Raw genomic sequence first — 22980 nt, 5'->3', positions numbered from 1 at the left:
AAAAAAAAAAAAAAAAATTGGTGCTGATGAACCCAGTGACAGGACAAGAATAAAGATGCAGATGCAGAGAATGGACTGGAGGACACAGGGTTGGGGGCACAGGGGGCGAAGGGGAAGCTGGGACGAAGTGAGAGAGTAGCATAGACATATATACACTATCAACTGTAAAATGTATAGCTAGTGGGAAGTTGCTGTATGACAAAGGGATATCAACTTGATGATGGGTGATGGTTTGGAGGGCTGGGACGGGGAGGGTGGGAGGGAGTCGCGGGAGGGAGGGGATATGGAGATATATGTTTAAATACAGCTGATTCACTTTGGTGTACCTCATAAGCTTGTACAAGAGTGTAAAGCAATTATATTCCAATAAAGAGCTTAAAAAAAAAGAAATATATAATAGCCACAGAAAAAGAAATTCAAATAGCTCTTAAACAAATGGAAAGATGCTCAACCACATTTACAATAAGAAATATGCAAATTAAAAGTACACTATGATATATTCTACTTCTATCAGGTTGGCAAAAATCAAAAAGTTTGTCTATGAGGAAACAGACACTCTACACATTACTAGAGGGAATGCAAAACAGCAAAGTCTCAATGAAGGGGAATGCGACAAAGTCAAAGAAAACCATATATTTAGCCCTGGACCCAACAATACTGCTTTCAGGATTCTGATCCTAGAGACACTGGCAAAAAACAAAACAAAATAAAACTGATATGCATGAGGCTCTTCATTACACTGCCATTTGCAACAGCAAAAGCCTGAAAACTATCAAATATCCCTCAAAAAAGGACTGGTTGTCTAAACTATGGTACAACCACATCATGAAACCTATCTTTATATATTGCTCCAGAGTAATTCTCAGGATGTGTTGCTAAGTGAAAAATGTGTTGCATAAAATAGTGTGTATTATGCGATCTTCAATTTTAAAAGAGGGGAACATAAATGTAAATATACTTATATATAGTTGTAAATGGACAGAAAAGCCAAAACTTTTTTTAAATGACTATCTAAAAGGACTGAAGCTAGATTTCTCTTTTACCTTGTTTTATGTATTTAACTTTAGAGCCATGTAAATGTTTTGTGTAATGAATAAAGCACAACCTCTAAAATAAAAGTAAAATGAAATAAATGAACTTAAGTGTAATATTTAGTTGGCAGTCTAACTACAAAGAGAGGAATTATTTAAAGTAACTTTATCACATAACAATTTGACTGCACATTCCTTAATGGAACATATCAAAAAGACCAAAAAAAATTTAAACCGTTTTCACCAATCATGTTGTTAGTAATGACATTGGTATTTCTATTCCAGAACCAATATTTTCAGCATGAGAAAAGGTACATAAACATAAAATCAAAAAAGTTAAGTAAAAATTTCTAAATTTAAATTGGAATCATCAGCATTAACTCACAATGTATTCTCTCTTTAAAAATTTATTTTTTCTGAGCTCTGCTTCCTGAAAAGGCCTACAAGCAAAACAAAATTCAATCCGTGAGCACCCCTAGAGCTCGGTTGTGGTCTCTTAATGCCATCCACCACTAAAAAGAATCAAGCCTCCCTGGAGGACTGGCTGATTCCAGATTTGGGGAAGAAAATGTGCAAGATGAACCTGCAACATCTTATTACACAAGAAAGCAAGGAAGCTATGAAAGATTACTGGAGTTGTGTCAAAAGAACTTAGAAGCAAATCTGAAGAGACTCACTATACAAAGGGACAATTCTAGCATAAAGAAAGGATGACTGCAATGCATTTAAAAATATAAATTATGTTTAAAAATCCATGAGTGCATAATGATAAAAAGGGAAAAAACCCTCGTTGGTCATCTACACAGGGTGCTAGGGAACAAACTCTTCACTCTGAAAACAACTACAAAGGGAAAGAATCAAGCATTTATCCTGTCTTTCTGATAGGACTATACCTGAGGACAGCCAAATAATAGACTAGGGAAAGTTCTTTATACAAAACAAGGTAATAAATGAAGAAAGACTGATAAAATTAGAAATCACTATTTCACACCTAATGAAATAATGAATCTAGGTGACGCTCATCAATGGCCACTAAAACCATCAGATGAAAAGCTGATGTGAGTAATTTAATAAGAAGGGATGGATAACACCTGATTCCACCATCAATTTTATCACAAAAAACACAAGAAGACATTCCACATTTCCTAAAATGATGCAACAGGAAATACAGATCAGCATGTACAGAGTATTCTTTCCAAAAATCAGACTTCAATCTAAGCAATTTTCTAGATCCAATCACCAGTTTATAGGAAATAAAGAGGACAGAGGAACATATGATTAGCAAAAGCCAGAATGTAGGAAACTCTATGGGACAAATGACCCAGTTTCTTTGACAAATGAATTACAAGAATAAAAAGTGAAAGAGAATCTATAGATTAAAAAGGAAATGAGATGTATTACCCAAAAGTAATGTGTGAGTGGGAAGTTGTTGTATAACAAAGGGAGTTCAACTTGAGGATGGAAGATGCCTTAGAGGACTGGGATGGGGAGGGTGGGGGGGGACTCGAGGGAGGGTGGGGGGGAAGTCGAGGGAGGGAGGGACTATGGGGATACGTGTATAAAAACAGATGATTGAACTTGGTGTACCCCCCCCAAAAAAAAATAAATAAATAAAATTAAAAAAAAAAAAAAGTAATGTGTGGACCTTAGATCTAGACCTGAACAAACAAAATGGGGGGAAAAAAGAAAGAAAAAAAGAAAGAAAAAAAAATTGAGATGATCAGGAAAATATTTGACAATAGTAAAGAATTTTGTGGAGAATAATGGTAGCGCAGTTTTCTTACCTGTTAAAAAACACTTAAGTATCTAGGTATGCAATTATATGATAGCTAGGATTTGCTTAAAAATAATCTGGGAGGGGCAGGGAGGGGAGGTGAATGCCTAAATGACACAAGACCAAACGTATATTGCTAACTGCTGAAGCTGGGAGATGGGTACACTGGGTTTGTGACACCATTCTCTTTACTTTCATATATGTTTGAATTTTTTTGTTTTTGTGTTTGAATATTTTTATAATAAACAGTTGTTTTAAGGAAAATTTAAACTAGAAAAAAAAAGTAAGTCACACATCATATCAGTACTCTGATCAAATTACCTTACCCAGGGTCCTTACAGGACCGTCCATGATCAGGTCTCCCACTATTTACTTCTCTGAGCCCACTTCTCCCCTTGCTTACTCTGCTCTAACCAACTGGCATTCTTCCTTGCTATTCCTTGAGTAGATCAGTCACACTTCTGCCACAGAACCTTTGTACTGGCTGTTGCCTTGTCTTAGCACACTCATCTCCCAGTATCTGCCTGACTCACTCCTTCACTTCCTTCAGATCTCTGCTCATCCATCACCTTCCTAATAAGGCCTTCCCTAATCACCCTATGTAAAACAGCAAAATCCCCTGCCTAGCATTCCTTATCCTCTTAGCTGGGAGGTATTTTTCTCTATGCCACTTATCCCATTCTGATGTCTGATATACTATGTTTAACTATCTTTCTCCCCCACAAGCTCCAAGAGGGGAGGAACTTTGTCTTGTTCACTGCTACACCTTCTAGGTCTATAATGGTGCATAACTGCCTTTGCATACTGTAGGAGCTAAATAAATACTTGTTGAATGAATATTGAATCAGAAAAGAAGAGAAAGTAGTTGTGGGAATAGGGAGCAGAACAGGAGGAGGAAAGAGAGAGCAGATGGTCACAAAAAAGTAGAGAGGAAAAGGGAAAGGTCACAGAGCCCTTCCTCCTGGTTCTAAGCCATTTCTAAGGCACAGCTGCACTTCTTGAGTTGCTTGACTTCAAGCTGCTCTTCAACTTTAACTTCACCTGTTATTTGCAACTGAAAGTTTTTTTTAAACATAGCAGCTTTGGCAACTTTCCCAAACCCTGGCAGTAGCTGACACACAGAGAAGGAAAGGTACAAGAGAACACCAAAGATTCTTCAATACCCAAGCTCCAGAAGCAGCTCCTTTCTGCCTGCGGTATGGGAGAGAACAGAGCGGAGTGGAGAGACTACAGTTGTTTGGGGTCAGGCTGGCCAGGAGAAGAATTCTGGCGTTGCCACTTACTATTCGTAAGCTGGTAACTTGGGAAAGTTAGCGCCTCTGTACTCCAGTTTTCTCACTAATAATATAGAAATATTAACAGCTAGTTTGCTCTACTTGCATGGAAGATGAAGTAAGCTTAATGGTTGGCATATTATAATCCAGTGTTGCTCAGAGCTGGTTACCCAGCAGAATTACCCAGTGAGTCTCTGAAAAATATAGATTTGTGGACCCCAACCTCTATCTACTGAATCAGGAATTCCATAGGCAGGGCCTAGAAATGTATACAGAACATCATTATAACATGCACTTTTGGCTGCATTTCTGACTTTTATACAGCCATTGTATCTGGGAAATGTTGTTTTAAGAAACCAGTAATAGAAGTTATATAATGAACACTTCAGGAATATCCATAAGTAACTGATAAAAACTACATTATTGTTTTAAGTTATTTAACTTCACATGTAAATAGACCTGAATTCCAATTAAACTTTAAACTTCTAAGTCTGGACAGGAATCATGTATTCCCCAAAGCACCTAGCACGGAATTACTATGCACACAGAAGTTGTGGAATAAATACTTGTTAAATGACTCAATGAATAAGAGTAATCACTAATTTTGTAAATAATATACCAACACCATTTTAAAACAATAAAATTAAAAATACTAGTCCTTGATTTGACATTATTCCTGACAAAGCTGTCTTCCAATGACATTATCTTCACATTATTCATGCAGTTTAGTTACAGAAATACCAAAAGGATCTTACTATAAGGTATTACATTTATCATGCGTTTCATGGCATATGGGTAAGTTCATAAAGAACTCTGAGGTATGGACCAAATGGTTTCTAAGATCCCTTCCAACTCTTCTATGAAAAGGCTGCATTTAGGCAGTGTCTTAAAGAATGGACTGGATGTAGATAGAATAACTGTGGAAAAAGAACATTCCATGGGAGGTCATCATATTCATAACGATGATTCTTCTAGAGGGAATGAAATAAAACCAAGATAAGAAAAAACAGATGAAAGGATTTTTAACAAAATGTAATTAGCAGAAAAAGAATGAGGAAGTGAACAAATGATTACGCAGCCAAAATTCCCAATTAAGATCAAAATGATTTGGTGGTGGCATTTCTTGCTAAAAGACAGTATGCATTTGAGAGATGTATGAAAATAGAATGGCTGCTCCATTTGCCAGGGAGACTTTTAGTGGACTGCGGACTCCACTTTTCTCACACATTGCAGGATAACCAGAGTGCCAGTCTGCGGTAATGACAGAACCCAGCCTAACAGAAAACTCAAAGACATTCTTCTGTGTGCTGACGAGGTTCACTCTAACCATCAAGAGTAACCACCAGGCAGGCTACTCGTCTTGCCAGAATCAAGATCAACATTTCAAAGCATGGGCAGGCACATTAAGGAGCTTTTCCAGCAATAAGATCACAGGGTCAATTACTGAAATCTCTGAGACAGAAATAAAGGGAAGGACTCTGAGGGAGAGAGAAGTATGTACACATAATGGACAGTGTGGTTAAAACGAAAGCAAACAGGGCTATTTATTTCTCTAGCACATTGTGTGAAACACTGAACAAAAGTTAAAGTGAATTAGACTTTAAGGAGTGGGGGCGGGGCGTATCAAAATTTATTAGATGCATCTCTAATTACTAGATTATTAGATGCATCAAAATTTAGGCTGAAGAACTTATTTCTCACATTTTGAAAGCGCTTAACGCAGTTATATTTGAGGTGCTCTACTCCACTATTTATTAATTTATTTCTTTATGATTGTTTTAAAATATGGAAGTGAAGAAGGCAAAACAAAGGGGAGCTGGAGAGATGGGCTTATTAAACTGACTCTGAATTCATTAAGGAGAGATTAATAGGAAAAACATTAAGATACACAAAAATTTTGAAGAAAGTGGACAAAATAAATGATATAAGGATTTTTCAGTTTGTGCTGAATACAACAGAGAGAAATATTAACTAGATCAACAGAAAAGGCCGGCCTGGAGAAACCTTTACAGTGTCAAGAGCAAATCTAAAAAGACATTCAAGAAGAACTATAAAAAGTCACAGAAGTGAGATATACGAAAGAGAAAGAAGTGGATGAAATTTCTGGTTCTACATAGTCGTCATTTAGAAGCAATCAAGAAAATCACACCCAATGAACACTCCTGGGTTTATAATCATAGTAGGAGAAAGCAATAACCACTTTATATGACATGGTTTAGCAGAAAGAGATTGGCCTTTAGGTGAGTGCTAGATACAAAACATGGCTCTACTGTGCTACCACTTCCTAGCCTTATAACCTCAGCAAGTTGTCTCTGTGACCCTCTATTTCGTCTGTTAACTACAGCCATGATACATACACCTTATAAGACTGTTGCGTTGGAGGTAATGCACGTAAGGTACTTACCTCAGTGCTAGGTAGGTGCTGCTGTTAATGTGATAATCATTAATATTATTAGTTTCATAAATATTATATAGCAAAGGAGTCAGTCAACAAAAATTGACTGGATATGTATTATATGCCAAGGTGGTAGTGGGAGGTACTAAGAAGATATAAAAGATAAACGGCAGACATTTATTTGAAAGGAGGGGAAAAAAAAGTCTAAGAAACATGATAAAACATAGAAAATATTTTAATAGCATTCTATTTTGTAATTTTTTAAAGTCTTCTCTCCTTGCCGAGACTGAAGCTTTGAAAATACGTTAAGATGGACAGCTTTTTAATATATCAATACATACCATATGAACACATACTAGAAATGCTAATACCAGCAACATAATGGTTCGTAAGCTAAAGGAAAAGAAATAGCATATATGCAAAACAAAGATTGTTATTGGGGCCACAAATGAGGCAAGGGAAAGTCTAGGTTAGAACTGCCAGGAGGAATCTATAATCCAGAGGGCCATTCAAATCATAGGTGCACCTGGGCTCTAAGAACAAGGTACCGGCACAACAGTTTCTACAAAACATGCCCTGCACACATCAGTTCCTGTGACCCAGAAGGAAGAGTGCTCCAAAAGACAAGACCTAAAGAACACACAGCCTCAGAGGGCCAAGGCACCCAAGTCAAAGCGTTCAAAGCTCAAAACACAAGATGTATCTGCCTAGAGGATTTAAAAGGCTGAATTAAAAATAAAAACTCATATAATAATATAAACTAAATATATAAACCTCAAATTAACAATTAAAATTATTTCGATTTACCTGATTGCTTAGAATTTCTTTCTTTCCACTGAATATTTTTGCATTTGATCTGGTTTTGTCTCTCTTTTCGGAGTCGTTCTAATCTTTGAGCTTGAAAAGAAATATTATAACTATAAGTTTGTCAATGAAAGTTTACTATAAACAAAGACATAATTAACTACCTTTATATGAATAAAGATGTTTTATATTGCATATGTAGGGAAAAAGTCATAAAATTTTAAAGGTGGCACCCCTGAAAAGCAAATACCAACAAAAACATGAAAATATTCTTGATTTATAATTGAAATTAGAGGATATAAAACATTAATAGAGATCATAAAGATAGTATTAACATGGAAGAGAATAATAAAATGTGAAAACTTCTGTGATTAATATGACATTTCATTATATAAATCATTAATAACGGTCTTAAAGGAATTTTAATGCACAAATGAACTGAAGTGAATATTACATTACAGGAATAAAATTACTGTTATGAATTACTCTACCCGTTTCAAAAATTAAAGATAAATGAACTCAGACTAGACTATTAAAGTTTTAAATATAAAATCCTTTATCTAAAAATCATGAAAATTATAAAATGTCAAAGCTATATAAATTAGCATAGCTTTTCTTCAGTGGGCTGAAACAGTTTATAGGTAGTAAAATAAATGATTTGTATCTTTGTAACATTAGTCAAATCTTAAAAAGAACAATTTTTCTTATACAAAATTTTAAGATACGCTGAAAGGATTAAAAAGTAAATTCCTTGGTCACTAAGATACCCCACAATCTTAATTAATTATTAGCATCTAAGTGCTAGTTTAAGAAATTCCAACAACGATAACAAAAGCATCACCTAAAATTGTGTATTTGTGATTATATTACTACTGGCTGATCAACCTTCAAAAGTCAGTGAACTAATCTTTTAAAGAAATACTGTCCAGCATACATTAACAATTGCTGCAACAGAGACTACAATGGAAAAGAAAGTCACAACTGATGCCACCTCTTCACGTTAGTTTCATCTTGCTAATCTTCATCTTCTTATCCTGGCACAATGCTAATAAAAATAAATAAAATAAAGTTTTCTTTCAACTACTTTCAAGGTAGGAAATCTTACATTCCTGCCTTAGCACTGTGGTAGGGAAACACTGAAACTAATCTTGCCAGAAAATTAAACTATGCTGGTAAAAGCATTCTGACAATGTCACTATATCGAACCAAATTCCACAGAAGAAAAATACATTCAACTGCAATTAATAAATGTGAAGGGTACAGCCAAAGTAATATAATCATAAAGCTCTCAATTTAGCAGCATTCTCCTACTGAAATCCATTCAACCTGTCATAAAAGATATCATCTCAATAACTTGCAAGGAAGTCAGTTTCAACTAGAGAACTGAGAATCAATGGTTCTAAATTATATTCAAACCTTCACTCAAATCCTATTTTGATAAAAGTTCCTTTAGATACTGGGAAATGCTATTAATTATTTTCATCACAAGAGCAAATTATTCTTTGTAGATGTCACAGAATGCTGAATTCTGTACCAAAACTTTAACATGCTTTGTACTGTAAATTGTATCCTGCTCTAGCTGCAGTACTCCTCTACATACATTTTACATTTGGACCGTGAAAATAAACATATAAATATTTTCAATGTTCTACTATATATTCTGCCATTACTTTTCCTGGGAGTTAACAGGTTACTGCTACTGATTAGGAGATCATATTTCCTGATTATCTAAAAAAAAAAATCAAATTACTTCAGAGAATACCCTGTCATATTAGAACAACTACATTATATAGCCTAAATAATTTATCTAAGTAAAGGACTTGGCTCATCACATTCCCCTTGAAATGCTCCCAAAAAACATAAGCTGGAAAAGGTGAGTGATAAGTTTTTAAAAGCTAACGACTAAATAGATATATGCCAAAATTGAGCATTTTCAAGCCACAAATATCAAAGGGTAGAGCTCAGCTAAATAGAGGTAATGTATTAAAAACAGGGGCATCTTTTCTTATCTCACACCCAATGTAGGAATTCCTACTAAAAGCAGCCCTAACAAATATTCAGCTGTCTCCCTCCAGGCACCCCCCCCCCCACCTCCCACCCCCCCTACAGTTCCTCTAGGGGCAAGAAGTGTCTCAAGCAGCAGCACCCCTTGGCTGGTCAGCTCTCTGTATTAAAGGTTCTTTATCATGTGAGCCTGAAATCTGCCTCTAGGTAGTCTGCCTACTGGGAATAATGTTGCTCTGTGAAGACTCAAAACAATCCACTTCCCTTGCTACATGGTGACTTTTTAGAAACAGAACATCCAACATTCCTCTCACAGCTAACTTTTTCACCTATTCTTCCTCTGTCTTCTTCCGTATTCCTCTTCTGTCTACTTCCTCCTAACAGCATCATTCCAGAGACTCTCTCCATTCACAGTTGAAGAGATGGAGAGATTGCTTAGACTACTAGTGTAACACACACACGTTCCTATTAATACACAGTAACTTTCCCCATTAAACCTATTCCAACATTATGCATTATTCTATAAGATTGTTTACTGATTTAAAGCTCAGAAGACATAGCTAAAAGGCAATGTTTACCTGTATTTGAGCGTCTTCTAATACCAAAGTCCCAACTTGAGGTAATATCGACTGACTGGGCATATACATAGCCCTGAGTCTCACCATTGCTTCCCTGAATTTCTGACCCACTGTCTCCAGGCATTGAAGGAGGATGAATCTTCTCTAGGTCAACATCATGATCAATGAGAACCATCTCACACATTCCTGTGTCATCACTGGTCACATGTGACTGTCGAATATGAGCTAGAATGATAGTTGGATTGTCCAGGAAGGCCATCCTTTCTGTGGGCCAATTTCCTTAAAAGGCTATTTTCTCCTCTTCATATTGTTTCACGGGCTCACCTACCTAGAAACATGATGTACACAGCAACATTTAAGAATAAGGCAAAAAAATGACTGAATCATTTTTCAAACAAATTCAATGTGGTAAAATGCAACCTTGAAAATCAACCTTTATCCCTGTAGCTAGGAGCTGAAAAGGATTAAGTCTAAGCTGAAAGGAAATCCTTATAAGCACTAGGGGCTACCCCTCTAGTCAATGAGATCTCCATGGTGTCGGAGAGGATGGCTTGCTCATTTACAAAACAAATAACAGTAACTCCTTAGTCAGGCCACTCAAAGCACATAACTACTGCTAAACAATAAATTTTCCTTTCTTTCTCCCTTCATTCCCATGCAGTCTTCTCATTACTTTATCAGGTCATGGGGGAACAAGCTGTATTTTCCTCAAATGATGTGCTAAAGTATGAAACTGTATTTCTTCAGTTTACATTTCCACCTCTTGTCATACGGTTGTGAAATGTCTAAAAGGGCAGAGACAACGCTTTCTGAGTTACCAGGAATTTTACAAAAACGTACCACCAAAGTAATTTTGTTCAATAAATACATTTTCCTTCCTTCTGATTTAAGATAGTATTGTGCTTTTAAAATAAAACTTATTAATCAAATATGTCTGCTACCAGATTAATTTCTTATTTTAGAAACCTAATTATAAGGACTGCTTCCTGAATCCTGTTAAAACTGTAATGATATTTATTCTGGGAACAAAATGGTACCTCCTCAGTTAAATGGGAATACTCAAAAAAGAAAATATTACAGAACAGTAGGAACCTAAGGGCCCATAGGCAAAACTGGGTTCAGATACTTGCTAGCTATGTGATCTTGGTCAAAATAAGTTTAATCTCATTGAGGCTGTTTTCTTTCTTCATAAATAAACAAACATTTTATAAATAAAACGGGGATTACAGGGATGAAAGAATATATAGAAGATTATGCAGGTAAAATGCTCAACAGAATACCTGATTCATAATTAAAATTAGCTGCTATTAATAATGATGATGATGATGATGGTAAAAACATCATTAACAATTTCAGTTTTCAATTCTTGTTTAAAGTAATCCTAAAATACATCAACAATCTATCCACCTCTCTTAAGTTCACAGCAGGTAAAATAAGTGTGTGCTTCCTTTGCAACAGAGGACTCTGCAGGTCACCTGGGTCACCTCCTTGCTCCTCTAAAACTGTTATGAAGTGCAAGGAATGTGAAAAGCTGGACTGAATATGTTCCTAGGAATAGACTTAGAAGATATTTATTTTTAGAAAGACCTAGAACACCAGATTTTCTTGTCATTTGTTTCTTCTAGAAATGGAACATGGGGGAAATCTAGTTAATAAATCATTATAGCTAACTGAAGTTTTAAAAATTTTTGCCTGGCAACATATTCTATTGACATCACTCGGCGGATCTTAAAGATACTGAGGTTAAGAGGAAGTTTAACTAAGGAGCATCTCTAATCAAGTGAATTACATTAATCTTCATTTTTTTCCCTTAAATATTCACTAAGTACTTATTTTACACCGAAACTAATGGGAAACGCAAAGGTGAGTAAGGTATGCCTGAGTCAAAGAGTTTATACCCTAATATAGACCTAGTATATCTCCTAATATCATGGGATTCTCCTAAATGTCAAATTACTAAGACACTTAGTCTCAGAAATATTAATGTCAGCCCACCACTTTAAGTGTATCAATCAGAAAAAAATACAGAAATAAAGGGGAGCATTTAAGTTTCACTTGTAAAAGTAAAACCTTCTTATATAACCACAAAGAGATGTATACAACCACAGAATTAGTTATGACAGTATTTGTTTCGTAACAGAAGCACACACAGAATCATAGATCAGCAGAGCTACAAACATCTTTGTAGCAATCACAAGCATCTTCCCCATGAAAGCAAGGCAACCAGGCACCAGCACAGGGGCAGGTGCTTTCAACTTCATATTGATTAGTTCGCTCCTGTAACAAAGGGTTTCAGTGAGAAGCCACACATTTAGTGGGTATTTTCGCACCAAAACGTCAAAGAGTAAAGCAGCAAAAGAATACTGGAGTATCTTCAACAGAATGTCTTTCAGGAATATGAATCTGCTCCATCACCTCGTATGAAGAAAAGGGTTATAGGCAAACACTTGAAACAAGGGCACATACCAATTCCTTAACTATCCTAACAGAACAGAGGCCCCAAAACAACCTAAAATGAGCAGATATCCTCTCTATTAGTACACTGTAACTTCATACAGTGAGGAATTTGTATGAATCACTCAACAAATATTTACTCAATTCCAGTTCTGACAGGGAACTCCACAGGACTGCCCTGGGAAACATGCTTTCCACCTCCTATGTCACGTACTAGAGGATTTAGACTGCAAGTTCCACAAGGACAGGGGCCATAATACCATATCCTTTATGGCAACAAAGAATCTTACACACTGCAGGAATTCAATAAATGTTGCTGTCTGACTTCCAAGGACTACACAATTTTGTTTCACAGATAAGTCATATATGAGTATGTCATGTGTAAGTGTGATTATAAAGAAAGAATTGCTTTTTTAAAAAAGTTAATACAGATACAAGAACTTCTCTACAATGTGCCCTTCAAAATTGTCACCTTGGCACACTATCAACTTATTTCAAAACTACTTTTCAGAACCAAAAGAGTATGTTTTAAATCACTTGAAGAACAGCAAATTATCATTTGAAGGTAGATTTGACTTCTAAGACAAAGATATTCTGAGCACATACAAAAAAGCGAGTTATTTTCTTTGATCAGCTGTGCAAAGATCTTTAAGGCCAAATGTTGGCAGGGGTTCAGAGAAATGGGCACTCTCATGTGCTATGAGAGGGAATGAAAATTGGGACTTTTTAGAGGGTAATTTGATAGTATCTATCAACGTGTAAAACATAAATACCCTTTGGACAACACCACTTCTAGGATTTGCTTTAAGGCAGTAACTGCGAGAGTATTTATCTCAAGAATGTAATACTGAAAATCTGAAAGTAACCTAAGCATCCATCAACAGTGCATATGCCTTGACACATACATACAACAGAATGCTACACAGTAATTAAAAATCCATGTTAGGGAATGGATAAACAAAATGTGGTACATACATACAATGGAAAGTTATTCAGCCTTAAAAAGTAAGCAAATTCTAAGACATGCTACAACATGGATGAACCCTGAGGACGTCATGCTAAATGAAATAAGCTAGTCACAAAAGGACAAATACTGCATGACTCCACTTGTATGAGGTACCTAGAGCAGTCAGATTCATAGAGACAGAAATAACAGCTGTTGCTAGGGGCTAGAGGGAGGGCAGAATTAGAAAGTAAATGTTTAACAGGTATGTTTCAGTTTGGGAAGATGGGAAAGTTCTGGAGATGGTTGGTATCAATGGCACATCAACGTGAATGTGCTTAGTGCCACTGAACTGTATTCTTAAAAATGGTTAAAAGGGTAAATTTTATGTTATACGTACTTTACAATTTTTAATGTCTAGGAAATGCCAGATTAAACAAATTTAAATAGGCTTTCTTCTTGCTGTTTAATTACAGTACTTCTCAAGGTTTTTAAACTACTAATGTATCAATATATTGTGAATCTCCGAGACGGGGGAATCCAGTAACACAATACATTCCAAATTCCAAACTTATTTGATCCCTGAACATTTTTTTCCTCTAGGAACACTAAAACATATCAATGTGTAACAGAGTTTCACAGACATGGTTTAGAGATGCTACTCTACACTTTTACAAATGGCCTTGACTGCTTTCCCTGAATGTCATCAATTCCTCACTCTCCGAGATAGTCAGTGCTTTTCATGTACCATTATGCTATCAGATAAACAATAATTTTAGGCTCAAAGGAGGTTTATTCCCCTAAGATAACCTACTTTTCAGATTTTTCCACTTTTTAACTCCAGGTTCCCCAAAGCATAAAGATTTGTTTTACTAAAAATAGAAGCAAAAGGGACCCCACGTAGAGTGGTAGGATAGTAAGAGATGCCCCCAAATGATATGGACATTTTTAATGTGCTGGATGGTCTCCTTTTATACTTTATTCATTTCAACGAGTATTTATCAAGTTCCTACTATAGGCTAAGCGTGGTTCCAGGTGCAACTTGGATGCTGTTACCACTTCACATAGCTGTTTGATTTGTATTCAGTACCGATCATGTAACCTGCCTGTGGTAACGTGGAGCGTGGCCTAGCCGGGGAGTAAATTTTTAGTAGGTTTTAATGGGTGTCAAATCTTACTACAAGTATATTTTTAATAATAACTGTACATACACCCTCCAAACTTTATTTGCAATGTTTTATTAAAAAAGAAAAAAACATAAGGTACAACATAGTAAAAAAGTAGATGAGAAAAGTGGCAAAGGGGATGAATCCATAAGCCAGTGCATGCCATGTACATTTGCTCCAGGTAGAATGGAGAATCCCAGAAGCAAAAAGCAATTGTAATAGCTAACCTTAACTTATTATAAAAGCTAGAGTTGTTTTTTCCTTTTCACATCAATTAATTCATATAATTCTCAAAATAACCTCACGAGATGGTTACAATTTTTACCCCCATTTTATAGATGAAAAAACTGAGTGAGGCAAAGATAGGTTAAGAAACCTACTCAAAGCCCGACAGGTAGTAAGTAATAGAACCAAGAATCAAACCCAAGAGCTTGGGATCTTAACCACTCTATAGCCTCTCAAAACAGAGGAACAAAAACTACAACAGCTATAATAAACATGATTTTTTAAAATCCTGTTGTTGAGTTCCAGGGCCTGAGAGAAATTTCTCCCATGGGTCCTTGTGAAAGATGTAAGACAGTAAATGTGTTATGCAGTAGACTAGACCCTTTGCCTTCCCTCCACTAACGCAATAGGGATCTGTGCAACAGCAAGAAATAAGCAACACACTTAATGACTGTGCAAAACTAAAAATCATAAAATTTTACACATGAAATGAACTCCAGAGATCATATACTTGACCTGAAACCACAGAGAAGGGTTTACTTTAAATCCCCAGTTAGGTCTAAGTATCTTTCTGAAAATCCTCGAAATTCATGCAACTTCAGCTACAAAGTCCCTACCTAAAAATACTGTCTCTTTACATAACCCCACCAGAAACAAATGAGCCCTCCTTATACTTCTCCACTCCCTAAGGACCTGAGAGAGCAGTGTGACTGAAAATGCTCAAGTCCAGCCAATGGTTAAAGGGAAATTCCCATTCCTGGACTTTCAAAACACTACACACTCACTTTCCCCTGCCAGACAGACTTCAAGCCACCCTCACCTGCAGTCTGTGAAAACTTGTCTGAATAAGCAACAGCCTGGGGCTTCTCAAAGGTCTGCCAACTCCCAATCAAAAATTACTGCTGCCCCATCAATGTGTCATATAAATGTTGGCATGTTAATTGTGTATTTATAAGATTGTTAATGGTTAGTTAATTTACCTCCCACACTATTACTGTACTTGAAATGATTTAATGTCTGCTGAGGGAGTTAACAACATGTAACAACAGATGCAAGATTTTTTTTTTACCTTTCCACACTGTACCCCGACTTCATCTGCTATTAGCATTAGGCAAGTTGAACCTGATTCCTGTATAAGATTCCATAAGAATGTTATAGAAGCACTCACATTTATTTTGCACAACAAGAAATGATCACAAGTTATTACAGAGCCTTTTCATTATGTACAAAGTTTTCCATTTATAAAAACCAACAGATCCTGTTTTTTACTAAGATTTCAAAATTCTCCGATCTAGTTAAGTTCGGAATTCATAACTCCTGGAATTAGAAAATAAGTGAAATGACCATTAAAATAAAATCCACTGTATTGATTTTAAATCTTTTTCTAACTCTCTCCAATTTAACTCTAAATTAAATCTTCACTTATTTTTTAGAAGAGCAAAACTGAGCCTTTTTCCCCCCTCAGGGAATTAAAATCTCCTCCATGTGAATATGCCTAATTTAATTAAAGAGTAAATAGTGAGACCCTATATCTGGAGAGTTTAATTTTTCCCTTCACATGTTTATTTCTATATTTTGACTAAAAGTACTTACTAGACCAAATTTCAACAACAGAAAATAAATGCTTGTATCTTCTTTTGAATAATATGGGATTCATTCACTAAACATCATTGAGAACTAGGCACTGGGACTCCTACAAAAAATTACATGAACACTGGCTTGCACCCTCCAGAGGCTTACAAGCTTCAGCACATGAGCTATGTCCTGTACACACATAACAGTAACATAAGGCAATATACTAACCACCAAATAAGACACTAAGACAGTACGTTTTCCAAGAGACAAGAAAGATACAGAAGGCTTCAGGAAGGAAGAAGGTGGCACTTTAAGATGGACAGGTTTTCATTAAGCAAAAACACAAGGAGGACAGTAATAAATGACAATTACTGAGCTTCTTACTTATCAGCTGTACTTTGCATGTAACAACATATTTCATCCTTACTACCACCCGAGGAGGTAGGTATTAACATTATCCCAATTCTATAGATTATTAAAAAAATTAAGGCTTAAAGGCGTTAACTTGCCCAAGGTCACTTGGTAGATTTTTGAGTCTTTGTAGCTCCTCCCATCACTGGGCTCATTTCTAATTTGCTTTGACTAACGGAATGTAGTTGAAGTAATGTGGGGCTTCTGAATCTCGGTCTCAAGAGACTTTGCAGCTTTTGCTGCAGCCTTGTTTGGACCATATTTGAATCATGGGAAGAAGCTCGGGATAAAAGACCAAATGCAGAGAAACTTAGCTGTCGGTCACCCCAGCTATTCTGATGCCAGCCCCCACCATGCGTGACTAAGGCCATCTGGGACCAGCCAGACCCTCAACAACCAAGTCTCCTCTCCTATCAAATATCTCTTGTGGGCAAAGGGACTCTGACCCTTGATTTTTCTCTCCTTGTACCACTAACCTCTACCTGAAATGTCTCTGAATCTTACCATCTGCCAAGATCCACTTAAAGGGAGCCTGGTACAGTACAGTGCCTCTCAAACTTGTCCACGGACACACCTGAAGGGCAGAGGAGAGTAACCATAAATCAAGGTTAGGAGAGCACCTGGGGGAGCCACATAAAGCAACATGCTATAAGGAGCTTATTTTTAGAATTCATTCATAGTTTGCATTCTATCCTACAATACTGCACCTGTATTTTTCATAGAAAAAAATATTTTACCTTTGAATATAATCACTAAAACTGATGGTCCAGGAAGATGAGCGATGCTTACTCTGTGGCTTCCAGGACCAACTGGCACATACTGAGATTCTCTTAATTTCATTTTGAACAGCAAGGGCTACTGGAAAAACACAGGTTTTGGTGTCAGAAATACCTGATTTTCTGAAGATAAAACGGTCCTTTACCAATAGATAACTCAAGATCTATATTTTGCTCAATATGTTTCCTATGACAAATATGAACAACCATAATTAATAACACCAAACTACATATAAAGTTCTAAGCACAAGTTAGACTAAAATCTCTACCATAAAGCAGCTATTATAAAACAATCAGTATTTTCAGTGTTTTGAAATACTATGTATTAGTTATTTGAAATTATTGTTATTAGCAATAGCTGTGAAACTTCAGACAACCTAACCACCCACCACCTCCAAAACTCCAAACTGCCAACATTTCTGGCTGTTACACGAAATCCGCTGGTTTGGTGCAATGTAGCCCTAAATTATTTTTTTCCAATGGGTGTTGTCTCTCTGAGATAACAGATTTGATTGACACTTGTGATAATAAACAAATAATTTTAGGTTTTACTTTAAGAGTCCAGGTAAAAATGTTTATAGTTCTACCTAAATAAATTAATAATACCAAAGAAACTAGAGTGCTTCTCAATATGAAATTATCAGTATAAGAGCTGAAACCCTAAGTAACACTCAGATGTTACCAAATACTCATTCATCCGACACTTACTCTGTGAAAGGCACCAGACATACAATGCTGAGCAAAAAAGTTTCAAAAGACTTGGTCACTGCCTTCTTGGTGCTACAAGTGCATATGGTAGTCAAAATTTTAAGATGGCTCCAGAAATTCTTCTCTTGATATTCATGCCTTTGTGTTATTCCCTCCCCTTGAGTATAGGTGGAACCTGACTTGCTTCTAGCCAAAAGAGTATAGCAAGGGTGATGGAAGAGTCATTCCCTTGATTACTTTCTGTTATATAAGACTTCACCCTAAGCAACTAGGGAGAGAGATTTTAAGTCAGGGATTTTCCTGTTGGCACTGAAGAAGCAAACAGCAATGTTATGCAACTACGCAAAGCAAGAATCTGAGAGCAGCCTCTAGGAGCTGAGGAAAGGGGGACCTTAGGCTGGAGTCCACTGACACCTTAATTTCATCTCTTTGAGACCCCTAGCAGAAAACCCAGCTGAGGGAATTCCCTGGAGGTCCAGAGGTTAGGACTCCACGCTTCCACTGCTGGGGGCCCAGGTTCAAGCCCTGGTCAGGGAACTAAAATCCCTCAAGCTGCGTGGTGTGGCAAAAAAAAAAAAAAAGGAAGGAAGGGAAGAAAGGGAAGGAAGAAAAGAAAAGAAGAAAACCCAGCTGAAGCCATGACTCCCGACCCACTGAGAGATATTAAATTTGTGTTGTTTTAAGCCGCTAAGTTTGTGGTAATTTGTTATGCAACAATAGAAATGCAGAAAAACAGGCTAAACCCTTCACCTTCACATACACTTAAGGCTCTTTACAGCCCAGTTTCATTCATCTGCCCCTTCTCCCCAGCATGCAACTCCCAGGACTATTCTGAACACAATCCAGCCTTTGGTAAGGATACTCCCTTTGTGTGACATGTGCCCTTATCCTCCAATACAAATCTTCTTCTTCTAAGTCCAACTCAAATATTTCATCCTCTGTGAACCCTTCTCCAATTCCCAGGGTCCAAACTGTTTTAAAAGCACTTTATTTCTACCTTTTATACAGTTAGTTGTATGAGTATCACGTTTAAGGGCTTGCCAATTTCAAATTTTTTAATTCAATTCTAAATTCAGAAATGTGGTTACTCTACTAAAGTAAATCTCTCTCTCTCCCTCAATCATTTGTAATGTTGCTGAAGACAGAAATCCCTGGACCCTCTCCAACAGTAATGCAGTGGTTCTAATGTGGTGGTTCTCAATTGGAAAGTAATCTTGCTCCCTAAGGAAAAGGTCTGAGGACATTTCTGGTTGTCACACTGGTGGTGTGCTATTAGCATCTAGTGGGTAGATGCCAAGGATGCTGGTAAACAACATACAATGCACATTACAGCACCCACAACAAAGAATTATACCCCCCAAAATGTCAATATCAATAATGCTGAGGTTGAGAAACCCTGCAGTGATGTGTTGTCTGAAGCCACTAAATCTGTGGTCATTTCCAACCTCCTCAGAATGGTTTCATTAATACCAAGACTAATACATATGTATACAACTTTGCTACTAAAATTTATGCTCAAATCTTTAAAGGCATGAAACAAAGTTCAACTCCTAGTATCTGTTTTCCGAAATTTTATCCTACCCTAAGGAAAACCAAAGCTCAAATTACAATAAAGACAAGTTGCATTCCTCCATACTTATAACTTCATCTGAAGACTGTCAATCCTTCTTCACCTGGCCTCCTCCTACTCATTCTTCCAAATCCAGCTCAATGGTCAATTCTCCTGGGAAACCTCCCTAATGAAACCCACAGACCAGGTTAGCTGCTCCCATGTGGTCCCACTGCACTGCACTTCGTCACTACTTCTACCAAATAATTAATCCAGCACATTGCCTGTTAGTAGTAGGTGCTAAGTGTTGTAGAATTAATTCATTCAACAAATACTTATTGAATGCCTCCTGTATGCCAGCACTGTTCTAGATGCAGAGAATACAGCAGAAAACAAAGCAGACAGAAAGTCCTGTCCTCATGGAGCTCACATTCTAATGAAGGAGACAAACAAAATAGAGAATTAAATTAGAAATGCTATGAAGGGGGACTTCCCTGGTGGTCCAGTGGATAAGACTCCACACTCTCAATGCAGGGGGCCTGGTTCGATCCCTGGTCAGGGAACTAGATCCCACATGCATGCCTAAACTAAGAGTCTGCATGCCACAACTAAAAGATCCTGCATGCTGCAACTGAGACCCAACGCAGCCAAATAAATAATTTTTTTTTTAATGAAGACATGCTATGGAAAAGTAGCGCAGAGAAGAGAGCTAGGGCATGCTAGGTGGGTGGAGCCACAGTTGCAACTGTAAATAAAGTAGTAAAGGGATGCTGCACTGAGGTGACATCTGAGTAAACCCTTGAGGAGGATGAGAGAACAAGCCATGTGGATTTCTGAGGGAAGTGTGTGGCCAAGCAGGGGGAGTATGCTTAGCACTGTTCAAGAAGTATCAAGGAGTCCAGCAAGGGAGCAAGTAGTACAGGATGAGGTCTGAAGAGTGGGGAAAATTGAGTAGAGACTTGCAGGCAATTCTAAGGACTTTGCTTTTATTTCAAGTAAAATGGAGAATCATTGGAGGACTGTGAGAAGTGATATGATCTAACTCACATTTTAAAAATATCTCTCTGGCTGCTATGTTAAGGAATGAATGAATGAATGAACAAATGAACTAATCACACATTTAAGAAAAAATAATGTCTATATGCTGGTTTTCTCTTCTAAAACTCTCAGCTCCTTAAGCACACTGACTGTCTTATTCATCACGTGCTGCCAGTTTCTAGTAGAAAGTGGCTGGCATGCAGTAAGGGCTCAGGGTGGCATAAATAGACAAACAAATCTTTCTTGTTCCCAAAGGGCTGCACCATGATTAATTAAAAAAAAAAAAAAAGCCCCTTATCCGTGGTGCTGGTTCAGTACATAGGTCTCCTGCTACAGTCTAAGATTTATTTTCCTTTTATTGTCTCCTCGCTATTTGAAGTTTGCTTAACCAAGCAGAAGAATTCAATAGTTACATTTCCATTTACCTGGCTCTCAGGTTAACCACATCAACAACTGAGGGAAGCAACATAGTTTATTGCAAGCACCATTCAGGAAACCTGAATTCCAATTCCCTAATTACCAGGGACCTAATTATATGGCCTTGGACAAGTTACTTCTTTAAAACTCTTTAAACCTGTTTTATACATCAGTCCAATTTTTGCATCTGTTAAATGGAGAGGTTGAACTACAAGAAGGGGCTTTTCAGCTCTCAAATTCTATTCCTATCGCATGTGAAGAGGAGGGAGATGAGGAGGATGAAATTGGGAGTTTACCTAGAGCTCAAGCAAAAAGTTTTTGTGTTTTTGCTTCGTACTGTTTTCCCTCAAAGGCTAGACGAATTCTACTGCATGTTTTACTTGTATCGCCGTGCCTTGGCTCAGACTCTAAGGACAGAGGTGCAAGGGATTCCTTTTCTGACACAGAAGATTTTAACAGTGTCAAGATGTTGGCAGCAAACCCTCTCAAAGGTAAACCACACCGGGGCTGAGCTGAGTGTGCACTGTCATACCTTTTTCTAAAAAATATGTCATTATGTATGGAAACTGGTTTCTAGAACTACAAGAGTTAAAGTTAGTAAACACACCTGGAATTCCAGGTTACTGTCTCTAGCCTGCCTAGGGACTAGCTATGGGATGACTTCAAGTGAGGTGCCTCTGCCTCTGTTCCTTCCGCAGTGAAATATTCATAATCTATGTCCTGCTTATCCACCTCACAGGGATACTTACAAGAAGTAAAAAAGCACCATTCAAATCCAAGATGCAATATTATTGACGTTTCCTGTTCTACCTACATTTGTTTGGAGGGAAAACAAGCTGTCAACTATCAAACTCATTTATTCAACTCCTAATGAATGAAGGACAGCATAAAATAATCTAAACTAGCAGATAACCCCCAAACTATTATGTGATTTCGAAAGGTGCTTTGCACTTTCATTTGAATGGTACTTTCATAACCTCAAAAAATGGTAACTGTTATTATTATTATTTTTAAAAACTGCACTAACTTTGCCAGTTATTTTTTTTGGTCCTTCTAGATTACCTTAAAAAAAAAAAAATCACCAAATGGATCAAACATGAGGATAGAGCAGCAGGACTGGCTTCATTCTGCCTATAATGTTATACAGTTGCGGGGGAGTGTTTCACAAAATACAGTTTAAGTTAGAATAATTCTCTGGATTCCAAAAGGTTGCTTATTTATTTTATTTATTGGCTGCATTGGGTCTTCATTGCTGCACATAGGCTTTCTCTAGCTGCTGCGAGTGGGTGCTTCTCAGTGTGGTGGCTTCTCTTGTTGCAGAGCTCGGGCCCTAGGCACGTGGGCTTCAACAGTTGCAGCACATGGGCTCAATAGTTGTGGCTCACGGGCTCTAGAGCACAGGCTCAATAGTTGTGGCGCATGGGCTTCGTTGCTCCGTGGCATGTGGAATCTTCCCAGGGCAGGGCTTGAACCCGTGTCCCCTGCATTGGCAGGCGGATTCTTTACCACTGTGCCACCTAGGAAGTCCTGCTTATTTATTTAGCAAGCACTTCCATCACTTACAAAACTGTTAGAGGTGGATTCTATTACTATTCATGTTTTACAAATCAGTAAACTGAGGCACAGACTTGCCCAAGGTCCCATAATTAGTGAGAGGTGGAGCCAAGATAAAACCTAGGCAGACTGGCTCCACAATCCCTGCTCTGAACATGTATTATATGCTGCCTCGAATTTCCAGTTTAAGTCCGTTTCATCACACTTTTAATTCTCTTCTCTCACTAGTCTAGATATGGGTCAGACTTACCTGTTCATTCAAGAAACTCAACAAGTGTGAATACCTACTACATGCTGGGAATTA

The 22980-nt window shown here is 37.3% G+C and overlaps 1 protein-coding gene across 2 annotated transcripts in view; it reads right to left on the bottom strand.

The window, feature by feature from the left end:
- MAPKAP1 (MAPK associated protein 1) overlaps positions 1-22980 on the bottom strand; it is a 241904-nt gene that overhangs the window by 205147 nt on the left and 13777 nt on the right. For both annotated transcript variants that reach the window (XM_057721638.1, XM_057721639.1), the window contains exons 2-3: positions 9861-10188; positions 7282-7371 (exon numbers count right to left, since the gene is read on the bottom strand). In XM_057721638.1, the coding sequence (XP_057577621.1) occupies positions 7282-7371; positions 9861-10119 (349 nt within the window). In that variant the 5' untranslated portion in view covers positions 10120-10188. The remainder of the gene's footprint in view (positions 1-7281; positions 7372-9860; positions 10189-22980) is intronic.

Source organism: Hippopotamus amphibius, chromosome 2, assembly GCF_030028045.1.
Source record: "Hippopotamus amphibius kiboko isolate mHipAmp2 chromosome 2, mHipAmp2.hap2, whole genome shotgun sequence".
NCBI classification, from domain to species: Eukaryota; Metazoa; Chordata; class Mammalia; order Artiodactyla; family Hippopotamidae; genus Hippopotamus; species Hippopotamus amphibius.
The sequence above is the reverse complement of the archived record's forward strand: the minus strand, read 5'-3'. Positions and strand labels throughout refer to the sequence as shown.